Source organism: Chrysemys picta, chromosome 8 (genome assembly GCF_011386835.1).
Source record: "Chrysemys picta bellii isolate R12L10 chromosome 8, ASM1138683v2, whole genome shotgun sequence".
NCBI classification, from domain to species: Eukaryota; Metazoa; Chordata; order Testudines; family Emydidae; genus Chrysemys; species Chrysemys picta.
Genome location: NC_088798.1, coordinates 54692761 through 54706846, shown reverse-complemented (window position 1 = coordinate 54706846; position 14086 = coordinate 54692761). Strand labels below are relative to the sequence as shown.

Genomic DNA, 14086 nt, shown 5'->3' with positions numbered 1-14086 from the left:
CATTAGTCTGGTGCCTTTGTCTTTTTGCACAAAGACAATATGAAAGGCAGTCTTTTTTCTAGGAAAAGGACTTTTTTCTAGGACTGGCCTTTTTCCCAGAGCAGGAAAACTCTTTTTTTTTTTTCTTTTCTCAGATCTTCTGAGAGCCCCCAGTCTTTCATGAATTGCTAATCGCACCCTGGCTGTTCCCAGAGCCTTTCCTGGCAATGAGATTTCATGCCTGTCTCACACAGAATGTGGGTGCAGGAATTTCCACCCCTCCTCTATACACCAGGTTGTGAAAGACAAACCTCCAACGCTACAGCCTGGCTTAATTGAAAACTTAATGAGCTGCTAAATTGGGATGTTTCTTAAACATATTCTTAGCAGCTGAATGTATTTTTTCTCTCACACATCCCACCTGAGGACTCACAGACATGATCTCACTAATTAAAAACATGCTGAGTGCCTAAAGTCTGTGTAACCTCTGTGCTACACATGCCTCAGCTAAGTTAGAAACCATCTCTGCTCTTCATTAGGGTCTGTGTATCTGGGATTGACACTAGTGGTAATAATAAACAATAGCACTCAGAGCCTGTGCATACAGACACGCTTCTGCACGTATGGCCAGATGCTCCCAGCTGTGTCAGAGACACATGCTCACCAAAGCCAGGCAGACACTCACTCACGCAGTCATGACCATCCACCCAATCCTTTTGATAGCTTCCATATCATTTGATGCAACTTGGTGTCTCTCCATGTGGCCATCAATAATATTAGTCAACTCTATCTGGGTCTCATCCAATGGAAAGAATCCCACTGAAGTCAATGGGATTTGGATCAGGTCCAGGTGTGCCCTATTTGTTACTCCTTTTCTCAACCTTCTTGATCTTTCTCCCTTGCAATTCCTCCTGGTACTTGTCCCTCTCTCCTTGTTCTTCCCCTTCCCTACTCTCCTCCACAGCCTGTTTGCTCATTCCCTCTCTTTTCAACAGCCTCCTCCCACTTTCTCTCTCTCCTTGTGTGAGGAATGTGCGCTTCCTCTGACCTACAAAGACTGCTGAGTTTCTTATAGAGGCATGTGCACTCACAGTAACAATGAGCCATTATTAAAACATGCTCTTTCCATGCAAATTATAATGGCACAAACTTTTCTGGTGCATAATTAAGGTAATTAGTGGAAGCTTGCTTTAATTACACACTGCGTGCTTAGCCGATAAGGGTGTCTATCATCAGCCGCAGCCGGAAGGGCTGACTGGAGCTTTGCTTTCACCTCCTCCCTTGGTGGGGATGTTTGATGCACATCACTAGCTACCACTTGCTGGCTCTGAGATGAGCCCCTTGAAAATCCTCTCCAAGCTCAGTCTGAACTGACCTTCCCCTGAGCTGGTGCATGTGACTCGAACCGGATTCCTACAGGCCAGCGTTGCCCCATAAAAGGAGCGTCGTGTCTTTCAAAGGCTCCCTGTATAACCCAGCCGGCAATACCCAAGGTGTTACCTCACCTGATCCAGTCAGAGGACTGGACGGCCAGTTGGCACATGGTCAGACGGTGTCGGCTGGAGACCAGGCCCTGAAAGAGAATAGTAACTAAGAGAGGATGCAGGGAGAATCAGTGAAGCTTTGTCCAATGTCCAGTCCTCCCGCAAGCTTGGACCTGACTCAATTCTGTGATTTCCCCACCAAAACCTAGTCCAAGCTCTCCTGAATGCACCACAGGGACACAGATCCACTAAACTGAGTGTGAACCCAACAGCACCCCCACAGATGGGCCATCACCAAGGTTATTCATCAGCACAGGGAAGAGGTATCTGTCTTGCCTGGATTCAGAGGGCAGAACCAAGCAGCCTATGTGACATCAGAAGAGCTTCGCTTCTCTCTGAATCCTGCCTGGCCTAGGGGCTAATGATAGGGACAGCATTTTCTCGAGTCTTTTTGGTTAGGAGGAAACTTCTGCAGCTCAAATATAGAAATTTCCCCATCTTTGGATTTCGTTCTCCAAAAGATGCTTTTAACAGCTCCTGTCCCAATATTGCCAAGCCTAAGCGTACGAAAATCATGAGCCAGGCCCCCAAACTTATGAGATTGGCTTTAAAAACATGAGATTTAAAAAAAAAATACATTATTTGCTTTCTGGTGTTTGTGCCTTTAGGGATCACGTTTTCCAGCTTTCCTCTGTAATCACAAGGGCTAGAAACTTGGGGGCGAAAGTTAAATGAACGCTGAGATTTTTGGGTAATCACAGGACTCCAGGAGCTGCAGCTTTAAGAAAAAAATCTAGACTTAAGGTAAAATCACAAGAGCTGGTAACACTGCTGTCCTACATCAGGTTAATCAGAACCATTAATGGGTACTATCTGACCCACACAATCTTATCCCAGCCTTCTGCTCAGCTTCCCCACAGCTTTCACTCTGGCATCAGCTGAGCTGTAAGATTTCACTCTCCTCCAGACTCAGTTTTGGAACCAGCATTACCTGGTTCCCCAGGGTGTTCATTGAACTAGAAACCCTCAGACCTAACTCTTCCTGTCATTCATGCACACTCCCAGCTTCCTGCAGATTACTTTGGCAATATCACACAGGAGGGAGCAAGAACTTGATGAACTAACCTGCTTCCCATAGGAGTCATGTACAGGTGAGACGATTCCACCAATTACAATGAACCTTCCAGTCTTGTGCAGATAATCCCGGGCTCTTTCTAATGAAGGAAACAAACAAAAAAGGAGGGGGAGGGGATCACTATGTAAATTCCACTCAGTAAAGCCAAAAGTTAGCTAGAGTTTTGAGCCAGATTTGAAAAACTGGTCTCAATTTTCACATGCAGTTTGTGCAAATCTCTGAATTTTCTCCTGAACATAATTGTGCAAGCAAAATTCACTGTGCAAAAGTGGTGGCTGGACTGAGGCCCGTTGGAAACTGTCCCTTTGCCTTTAGGATAAAGATGAGGATATTAAATGCAAAGTCAGGGCTAAATTCTCTGCTGGTGTAATTGAGTGACATGCCATTGAAGTCCAGCTGTGCCCATTAACACCAGCACAGATGCTGGCTCTGAATATTTCAGTAATGTTAAATACTTAAATACCCAAAAACCAAGTGCATTTGTAATACAATGGCAAAGAACATATTAATCTCCTTCTAGTGGCTGGTACACTCCAGGATAACTGTGTACTACTACCATCAGCTAATGAAGATAATCCCTTAGCTCAAGTAACAGAGGTGTGACCTGCAGTGCTAAACATCATGAGTTGATTTCAAACCCAGCTGATCACCCAGCCCTGTGTGTGTGAGGGGGTGGGGGAGCGGAGATTGTTGTATTTTCAGAATGTAAGGCTACCAATGCCCCCTTTAGCTTGCTCTGTCATGCCAGTGTGGCAGAGATCATCATGGCATTGAGGAAGACCCCAGATAAAGGATGTAATTGGTTTTAACTGGATCCAGATTAATAGTGAATACAGCCATTACCATCTGTTTGGTGACCTATGTGAAATGAGCTGGTGGGCTCTGCCCCATTCTTAGTGGACACAGGTGTCTACACCACAGAAACCACCATCACAGTTGGCAATCTCGGCAAAGAGCCCAGGGAATGAATGGGGTCTGGAGACTGACTTCCTCTCTGACCCCTAGAAGTGGTCATTGGTGAGAGGGTGAGGGGAATGGTTGCATTGCCATGGTCACTGCTGTAGGGCCTGGTCTGTGATTAAATCTAGCCCCTCAGTCTTCAGGGCTGTCAGTCCATCGCTGAATTCATTTAACAACACAGTAATTAAAATGACAATGCGTGCAATGGAGTGACCTGCCTCGCAATAACATTGCTGGGTGGAGTACAGCTAAATCTTTGTGGCAGATTGAAAATGGGCCCCATACATGTCTGTTGTGCCTGTTGTTTGCATTTATTCTCTTTGGCACTGTCTGTGCGGGTATGTTAATAGGGCTGGTGAAAATGTTTTAAAATGCAATTTAAAAACAGCTCCTGGTGACGCAGCTTGTCGGGCTAGCGGATGCAGTTTTACAAACTACGTTTCCCATGTATATTAGGGTTACCATATTTCCACAAACAAAAAAGAGGACACTGGGGGGGGGGAAGCCCCGCCCTAGCCTCGCCCCGCCCCATCCACTCCCTCCCACTTCCCACCCCCTGACTGCTCCCCTCAGAACCCCAACCCCCCCTGCTTCTTGTCCCCTGACTGTCCCCTGCTGAGAACCCCCTACCCTAACTGCCCCCCCCCCAGGACCCTACCTGTCCCCTGACTGCCCTGACCCTTATCCACTCGCATGGGTGGCAGGGTTGTAGAAATTTTGGTGGTGCCAGAACCCCCCACCCCACCTGCCTAAGGCTCTGGGAGGAGGTCTGGGGTGCAGGTCCTCGGCTGGGGATTAGGGTGCAGGAGGGGTGCAGGTTCTGGGATAGAGTTTGGGTGCTGGGTGCAGGCTCCGGGCTGGGGCAGGGGGTGGGTGTGCAGGAGGGGGTGAGGGGTGCAGGCTCTGGGATGGAGTTTGGGGGTGAGAGGCGGTGCAAAGGGAGGGGGTGCAGGCTTTGGGAGGGAGTTTGAGGGCAGGAGGGGGTGTGTGGGAAGAGGGAGGGGGATTGGGAGGGAGTTTGGGGATAGGAGGGGATGCAGGGGTGAGGGCTGTGGGTCTGGGGATGAGGGGTTCATGATGCAGGAGGGGGCTCAGGGATGGAGCAGAGGATTAGGGTGTGTGGGGATGAAGGCTGGGGGGTTTGGGGTGTTGGAGAGGCTCAGGGCTAGGGTGGAAGGGCAGGGTAAGGGCAGCCTGTCTTCCCATTAGTGGATGGGGGCACTAGGACCCAGGGGCAGCAGACAGCAGTTGTCTGCATGTACTGCCAGAGCCAGCAGGCAGACAGGAATGGGGGACCCACCGAGGGGGGGATGCACGGAGGGGGGGTGGCAGGTGGAGGCTGGGGACCCATCCAACACTCCCCCACTCCCTCACTGCCCACCCCCACTCCCCTTACCATTCTGGCTCCACGTGGGTCGGTTTGTGTGTTACAGAGGACTACAGAGAGAGGGAGGGGGAGCAGGGGAGGGCTCTGGCTGCTGGAGGCCAATGGGAGTGGGTCAATCGGCCTAGCCGCCCAATCAGCAGCCACACTCTGCATGGAAGGGAGGGAGGGAGGCGAGGGAGAAAAAAACTCCGGACATTTTAACCTTGTTACCAATTCCTCCCGGACGGCTATTTAGAGACGCAAAAGCCGGACATGTCCGGGGAAATACGGACGGATGGTAACCCTATACAATGTATATGAAAGGCAGTGTGGTCTAGTGGGTAAGACATTGGCTGGGGGCTCAGCAGACCTAGTCTCTATTCAGGGCTTTGGAGCAGAGCCCGGAGCTGGAACGCAGAGCTGCAGGTTTTTGCCTAGAGTTGGAGCGGAGCCGGAGCATAGCTCCGAAGCCCTGTCTCTATTTCTGGCTTTACCACTGGCCTGCTGTGTGACCTGAGGCAAATCACCTCACCTCTCCATGCCTCAGTTTCCCCTCCCATCTTTTGTCTTGTCAATCTCACTGTAAGCTCTTTAGGGTAGAGACTGTCTCTTACTATGTGTCTGTACCATGTCTAGCACAGTGGGGCCCTGGTATTTGGGGGCATCTAGGTGCTACTGTGATATAACTAACTATGTTATACTTGGTCTAAATGATGTTAGCAGGAATTATGTTTTAGAACAATTCTGTTAACACATTTGGAGCTATAGAAAGATATTAAAACTATGCATAGGCTCCATTCAAGATGTCATCACACTCCATACACAGTAGCACATGAATGACTAGGGCAGGCAGTATAGAGCACAGATAGTTTGCATAGTAGATAAACACTTGTGCATCATGTATGCCCCATCTACAGTACTGGAATACCGCACGCGGCCCTACTTCTACTTCCCCCATGTACATTGCTAAGGGAGATGACCTCATGGGCAAACCATTGTTGCCAATTTGCATTTCCATTTTAGTGTGGTTTTGATAGAACTCTTCTGCAGCTCTGGAGGAATCTCTCTTCCCCCCCCCCCCCCATTAGTTCCAAGAGCCAAAGCTTAATATCTGGATTTAAAAATAGACATATATCTGTAACAGAAATAGTCTATTCTCCCTTCTGTTTTATTTTCAAAGACACCAGCTGGTCAGCACTGATGCTTGAAATGTGGTTCTGCTCTGAGAAATGGCTATGTAGAAATTACACAGATCTTTCCCTTGTGCGTGTCCAGAATTATGGGTGCTCACTTTAGTGGCCAGTTAGGTCCCCGTCCTGCTTTTGGATCCATACAGCTGAGCCCCTATGCCTGTACATGGCTCCAGGTGGGGTAAGGGTTCTCCTGCACAGACCTGATGGCAGGACTGGGGTTCACTTGCACTGAAGCAGCTAACTCTGGTTTGGTGCCGCGTAAGTCACAGTTACAATGATGCAGTTCATGAGAGCAGCTGCAGTGGGGTAAGCATAGCAGTGGCTAAAACCTGCAGTGTGTAGAAGCCCTGTGTTTGTATGATGGGCTTAGCACTCCAAAGCCAACACAGCTCTAGAGAATGGATGGGATGAGTTTCTGTCTCATGCATCCACATGGAATTGTTAACTAAGTGCCATATTCTGCCCTCAGAGCCCATTGCTCGCCCTTGGAATGCCTATGATTACAATGGAACTTGCTGCATGTGTGTGCACTTGCCTGATATGTGGGAGCCTCAAATCTCTGCTCTGCCTGCATCAGAGCAGACTCTGTCCCGGTCAGTGCCCTGCCCTCCAGGCCGTAAAGTGCCAGACTACGTGTCAGCCTCAGCAGCACAGTGCTGCAGGACACTATGCTGTAAGAGTACCAGAGCTGCTGGCGTATGTTGTGTAACAAGATCTTTGTGAGCAGTTGTCTGCCAGCCTCTCCAGGAACAAGGAAATTAACTTTTTTATTCCCCAAGTGGAGTTTGGTGTCCACTGTGCTGTGAACTGGCAGAGCGAGAGAACTGAACGTGAAGGGAAACTTAGCTAAGAGAACTCCAGAGGGACTGAGCTGGACCAACACAGCCGAGAAATTCAGTGCACAGGCTGTTTAGCCCTCATGGGTTAGAGGGACTTTTAGCATCACTGATGCTGGCTCTTTCCCATTACATGTAGTCAGTGGAAGAAGGGGGGTCTACAATGGAACAGGGGAGACTGTTGGTAAATGTCAGGACCATACAATATTCATAGCCCATCCCCAGGAGGAAAGGCTGGTCCAGGGGTTAGGGCACTAGCCTAGGACATGGTAAACTTGCATTCAAGTCCCTGCTCTGCCACCGACTTCCCGTGTGACCTTGGGTGAGTCACTTAGTCCCTCTGTGCCTCAGAGCCCCTCCTGTAAGCCATGGATCGAAGCTCTTCCCTATTGCAGGTCTGTCTATGCTGCACCTGGAGGTGTGACTGCAGCTGGGGCAGGCATGTGCATGCTAGTCTTACTCTAGCTAAAAAGAGCAGCGCAGATGCACCAGCCCGGCCTGCAGCACGGGAGAGCAATGCAGGTATAGACGCAGGGTTCCAGGCGGGCTTTACCGTTTGCGCCGGGGTCTGCACTCCTACATCTTCACTGCTATTTTTAGCCATGCTAGCTAGATCAAAGCTAGCATGGGTCATGCTGCACGGGCTCCAATCGCACCTCTGAATGCAATGCAGACGTACCGCCTGTGAGGTGCTGAAATATTAATGGGGGGCAATGTAAGTTCCTCAGTGTGCAAAACCTCAGTGCCAATGAAATGCCCTGTGTAGACCGGAGCCCGGGAGGGGAAGTGCCTGGCCGGGGGCACAGGGTCCGGAGGCATAGGGGCTGCCTGAAGCCCAAGCGCTACCGGCTTCACGGTTTGCCGGGCAGCCTCCAGACCCTGCACCCCCGACTGGGTGCTTCCCCTCCCGGGCTCCAGCTGCGCTGGGGAAGCGCCGGCCGGGGGCGCAGGGTCTGGGGGCTGCCCGGCAAACCATGAAGCCGGTAGCGCTCGGGCAGCCCTTTTCGGGTGGCTGGGAGTGGGAGGGAGGAGGGGGCGGAGTTAGGGTGGGGAGGGGGTGGAGTTGGGGCGGGGCTGGGGGTGGGAAATGGGCGGGGCCAGGGCCCTGTGGAGGGTCCTCTTTTTTTTATTTGTTAAATATGGTAACCCTAGTGTGTGTGTGCATGCGCGCACACACAAACGAGTTCAGTGTGAAAATACTGCAGCCACCACTTCCTTCAATTCCCTGCATGTGACTCCTTTTGGGAACCAAACCTGCACTCTTTCACAGGTTGAGTTGCATGTTTTCTGTAAGTGTGTGGTCCCTGCTCTCATTCAGCAGTGCCAGAGAGGCCGAACCAAACCCAGGAGCCCACATGTTAGGCTTGTTAATTCTCCAGGATGAAAACATACCATTTTCTTGATTCCCTTCACTTTCCATTTGTCTGTCTTGGGCTGCTGCTGCTTAAACAAAATGCTCGCTGTCTCTCTGTTCATGTTGTTGTTGATCTGGTTTGCCATTCATTGTATCTGGCTCAGGTATTCCTAGCAGCTGGGGAATGGGGTTTTGGCTCTCAATTTCCCAAATGTCACTTCTGACTACTTTTTGGAGGGGAAGCACCAGAGGCTTCCATCACTGCCTGGGCACCGGGACACTTTATTATTATTGTTAGAGAATTTGCTTCCAGCTCACTCATTCCTGCCTGTCTATGGCGACTGCGTCCTCTCCACTTGAAAAGTTCCTCAGGTGCCATTCCTGCAGGGACTTCACCCGCTGCAGCAGAAATATTTGCCAACATACGGATGCTAAAGGGAAGAAGAAGAAAAAACGAAGGCACGCAAAGAGGAGAAAAGAGGTGGAGCAGTTTTCCATCCGCGGTGCATTAGGTTTTTGAGGATGATCATTCTAAAACTCGATAGCGTGCAACAAAGTTTGCAAGGAGTTGAGATAATGTATTGGAAGAGCTCCTGGGCGTGATATTGTGGGTAGAGTGTTGGAAGTTAAGGAGGCATCAGCACTTTTTTTACAACCTTCAATTTCCAATGATTGATTACATCCGTTAAAATGCGCTTTCATCTGAAATTCTGCATTGGAGGCTTCTGCCCAGGAGATAATGTTTTGAAACAAAATTTCTATGGAATCAGTTGAGAGGTGTGTGTGTGTGTGTGTGTGTTTAATGACAGAGGGACCAGGAGCTGACTAGTTCATTAAGTTTTCTGAGCTCCTTGAATTCCTGAATAGCTTTGATTTTTAAAACAGAAATTTAACTGATCAAGTGATGCACTGTTAAAGCCATCCTTTGCTCTCAATAGCCTGGATTATGCATTACTTCCAGATCAGTCCCGTGGAATAGCCATAGCAGATGAGATTGCTTTGGAGTTGCTCTACCTTTTGGATAATAATTTATCTGCCCCAGCACCCTCCTGTAGAGAGTCCCACAGAGGTCAGTGTTGTCAGCTTTGTCATGCAGTGTGTATATAAATGCGCTCAGAGAACCAATCCAGCAGCATGGCCCGAGGTGTCATCAGCACAGTGGGGATACTTGGGACTGTGTCACAGTCTCTCCGGATCAAGGCTTCGTCTCTGCGCTGCCTGCCTGGCTGGGGATGTGAGATGGCTGGATGAGGCTCAGCTCCAGATGGCAATGAGGGATTGCTTGTTGCAAGGAGGAAGAAGCTGAAGTGTCGCTTGTGTGGTGGCTGCTCCCATGTCAGTACAGAGAGTTCCTAGCTGCTGATGTTGCTTATGAGCTGAATGTGGAAGCCAGTGTCTTGGTAATAGTCGAAAGTGGCTACTTGCATCTCCAAAATATTCTGCAGTTCTGACCTCCTCCCCCTGAGTCGTGGCCCCAGTCACAGTGAGGGGTGTCTGATAAGCACTGAGGTGATGTGCAACAGTCACCTTAGAGCGCAGTGATACGCTGTCTATGTATGCAAGGCACACCCAACTGGATGGGTATTGTCCAGCGAGCAGCCTGCGGGCTGGATGATTCCATCTGGCCCCCATGGAGGATACAAAATGTCATCCTCTGCATGGTATAACCGCGCAGGCCCCATATGTGCAAAGTCATGCCACATGGAGGACACCACTTAGGAGAACAAAATAGTGTCCTCCACACTGCATGACTTCTCATGCCCCGCCTATGTGAGGCCACACCGCATGGAGGATGCCAGTCTGGATTGCCTAAGGCCAGGTCTACACTAACCCCCTAATTCGAACTAAGGTACGGAACTTCAGCTACGTGAATAACGTAGCTGAAGTTCAAAGTACCTTAGTTCGAACTTACCTTGGTCCACACTCAGCAGGCAGGCTCCCCCGTCGACTCCACGGTACTCCTCTCGCCGAGCTGGAGTACCGCAGTCGACGGCGAGCACTTCCGGGTTCGACTTATCGCGTCCAGACTAGACGCGATAAGTCCAACCCAGAAGTTCGATCGCTCGCCGCCGAACTACCGGGTAAGTGTAGCCAAGGCCTTAGAATCCCCTATTCATACGATGACAGGAATAGCCCTGCCAGATCAGACTCGTTACCCATCCAGTCCTGTATCCTATCTCTGTGAAAGGGGCCAGTACAGCTGCTTCTGAGAAAAGTGCAAGAAACCCTCAACTAGACAATTATGGAATGATGGCAGGGGATCTTTCTTCCTAACCCCCATCAGTTAGCAGCTGGCTAATGCCTGGCACAGGAGGGGGTGTGTTCAGGCTGATTTTTTTTAATCCCATTTAAGCTAACTGTGGATGCTGCTATTATGAAGATGTCTAAACCTTTCTTTTTTTAGGGCCTTAAAACTGGAGGGAAGAAAAACCCTGCCTTCCTCTCCAGCCCCTCGAGGAACCTGGCCTGCTCCTGTCGTTCGAATAGGAGTAATAACCCTAGGACCTTCCCATTGGTGGTGACATCCCCATTGGGCGCCAACAAGAGTGTTAGCTACAAATAAGATTCTCCATTAAAATCAAGGGACCATATTAATCTTTGGTGGTGTAACTCCCTTGACTGCAATGGAGATACACCAGAGATGAATTTGGCCCAGCTTCTAGTGCTTTGGTGGTAACAGTTTGTTCACAGATCTGCAATATGCTGCGTGCTCTGGCCACTGTTGCTTTGTGCATGGCAGGGCCGATGGGAGCTGGCAGGCTAGCGAGCGTGTGGGGAGCAGCGCTGTTAACCGGAGGCTCCAGTGGAGTTGGTTTTGTGTTTGTTTGGGTCATGATGCTTTGCAATAGAAACAACAGTTCCTTTCATGGAGACTTGGCACTGCTCGCCAGGGCTAGGTGCGGAGGATAGTCCCTTTCCCCTTCCTCGTGGGCAGGCACACGTCCCATCCAGTTGGTTCTGGTGGCTGCGCTCTCAGTTCCCCGGGCCAATGTGGTTCTTTCTCTCCTGTTTTCCCTTAGTCAAAATCACCCTTGGCCTCTCCATCTCTCTCCCCTGGCGACAAGGCTCGGAGGGGGGTGGGGGGAGGAGGGAATGGCAGGGCCTCTCCCTGCCAGTAGGGTGGGAAGCTGATGAGCTGGGAAGGAGGGGGAGAAGTCAGGCTAGGGAGGCAGGAGCAGGGGGAGAAGCAGAGAACACCAAGGGGAATAATAAAGCAAGTATCTACTGGCTTCAGCGCAATAGCCCTGCTGGAGAAAACAGTTCTCTGGCTTCAGGTGATATGTATAGTCCAATGTTCCCCTTCCTTGGGGCAGTATTGTACTGCTGTTGCCCCTGGCTCCTAGATCCTCAGCTGGTGTAAACTGGCTTAGCTCCATTGACTTCAATGGAACGGATTTGCACCAGCAGGAGATCTGTGGAGCAGAAACTCTATTGATTGCCATTCGTGCCCTCTAGGGTATGTGGTCCAGTGGGGACAGAGCACTGGACTGCAACTCAGGAGACCTGAGTTCTATTCCTGACTCTGCCTATGAGCTGCTGTCGCCTTGGGCAAGTCACTTCATCCCTCGCTGCCTCTGTTTCCCCTCCCACCCTTTGCCTGCCTGATCTCGTTAGACTGTGGCTTTTTGGGGCAGGGCCTGTGCCTCAGTGCTACTGCAATAGCAATATAAAAATAATGCGACACATTCCCAGCAAGAGCGACTTGCGGACACAAATGGCTTTCAATTCCATTGCCCAGCAAGGCCTTGTTTACATAACGGAAGGGCTGCCAAGGAGCCCTTCCAAAGCTCTGAAATGCAAAGTTCAGGCTGTCACTCTATTGTTAATTCAGACTGGTTGTCTGCCCCCACTCCCCACCCCCAAAAGCTGCTCAGGTTCAGGAAGGGTTGTCAGCCTTAGGTCTTAATTTCTTGGCTTTGTCTCATCACCTTATGTCAAAACCTTTATGTGCTTGGGACTTTGTCTTTAATATTGTGTGGCACTGACTGCCCCGTGAATGTAAGCAGGATTAGCTATGCAGGACGGGTGTGCGATGAACATCTGCAATGCGCTTACCCTCCAACCTCTCTTTGGCTCCATAGCCTCATTTCCACATGCAGTGTGCACGGTTCCACCAAATCCGGCAGTAATTGCGAGGGGTCGCTTACAGGTAACGGGGAGAGCAGACTGTACATATTTGTCACCACTAGATCATGACGATGTAGCTAAACAGGCCTCTTGCCTGCATGTGGGATAGAGCGACCCTCCGCTTGTGCAAAGGACAATACTAACACAAGCCAAAAAGCTAAAGACTGGCCCCGAACCTGCCTAGTCCAAAGTATTTTACTGGGGGGGAGGGGGAATCATGTGCATAAATTCCAGGCTGATTCACACCCCTCTTGTTCCCAGGGAGGTTTGTGCGGTTGGGTGGGGTGTAGAATTTGGCCCTCAGGCTTTTAAAAGCCCTGCAGTCCTTCCCTGCTCTTTTTAGAAGTAGCATAACTGTCAGGGACGCTCCAGGTTTGGTTGGCCCTGCCTCAACGCCGGGGGCTGGATTTGCAGACTTCTCAGTCCCGTGCAGCCCTGCATTTCTACGATTCTATATCAGAGATCGGTTTAGCAGTAACCGTGCCAGCTTCCTGAGGGAGGTCAGGTATTCAGACTCCCACAGAGTAGGATCCTCATGCCAAGCTCTCTCTCACTCCGTGCAAGGTGGGCATTACTCCGATGCTGAGTGAGAAGGATCAGCTCTCTGTGAAGGCACTGTTGTAGAGATTCACACTCGCAGACTCTGAGTGCAGTAGAAGCCTGTCCCCCTGCACTTGTCCGGTCTCTGGGCATGTGGTGGGATTTGCCACAATTGTCTGAGTGCCAGTCTCTGAGAGAAACAGGATTCACACTCCCAGTTACCGAATACAGCAGGTCTGGTCAAGCACTTTGAGATGCTTTTTTCTGAAGAGGGACATTTGGAAGCTGTGTCTGATATGGCTGTATTAGCAAAGCAGTTCACTCTGTCCCTGTTCACGCCAGCCCCCAGACAAGCGCCAGCTCACAGTTCTGGTGCTCTGGGACAAAGCCCTGGCAGTTCAGAGGACACATTAATCTCTACAGCCTGTCATCAGACTGGAGAAGAGGGGCAGAGCCCCCCAGGACAGGAGAATTAAAACATCTCCTTTACTTGGAAACGCAGCTGAGCCAGGCTGATCTCTGGCAGACAGCGAGCATCCTTTCTGGGGGAGGAAATCCTGCATGGGAGGAATTGATAGAGCAGAAAGGGGCTGCCAGGGTCAGACTGAACCGTCGGGGGCAAGGAGAATGATGGCACAGGAGCATGAGCAGAACAACTGCTGCTAAAAGATAAAAACCCAGCCTCCAGGAAGGCAGCCAGCAACTCTCTCTGCTGGCGAGGATGGGTTATTAATGAGATCAGATCATTTCTTCTCTTCATCCAGTGCAGTTCCCCCTCCCCAGGACTGGGCACTTGCGCTGTGCAATGTACCACAGGGCAGGCTCATGACAGGCTCCCAGACCTCACACAAATACTCCTCACTGATTGGATTGCTTCCACTTGGTTCTAACTGGCTCTTTTTATGCAGCAAGATAGGGCCGAGAAAGGGAGATGTAGGAAGGGGGTTTCTTTCCTTCTGTTGCCCCAAAGGACCTGAGCTTTCCCCCCCCCCCCCCAGTATTAAATGAGCTGCCTCTGGGAGGAGAAATGGGGCCAAATCCGCAGCTGGTGTAAATTGGGGTGTCCCTTTTGGAGGATCTGGCCTGTGGCCTCCTTTGCATTACTGTCCTT

At 50.5% G+C, this 14086-nt stretch overlaps 1 protein-coding gene across 1 annotated transcript in view; it reads right to left on the bottom strand.

Moving 5' to 3' along the window:
- The window catches only part of NMNAT2 (nicotinamide nucleotide adenylyltransferase 2), an 86428-nt gene that overhangs the window by 29196 nt on the left and 43146 nt on the right, over positions 1 to 14086 (bottom strand). Inside the window, exons 2-3 of the mRNA XM_005290742.4 lie at positions 2589 to 2677; positions 1485 to 1552 (exon numbers count right to left, since the gene is read on the bottom strand). Of these exons, the coding sequence (XP_005290799.1) occupies positions 1485 to 1552; positions 2589 to 2677 (157 nt within the window). The remainder of the gene's footprint in view (positions 1 to 1484; positions 1553 to 2588; positions 2678 to 14086) is intronic.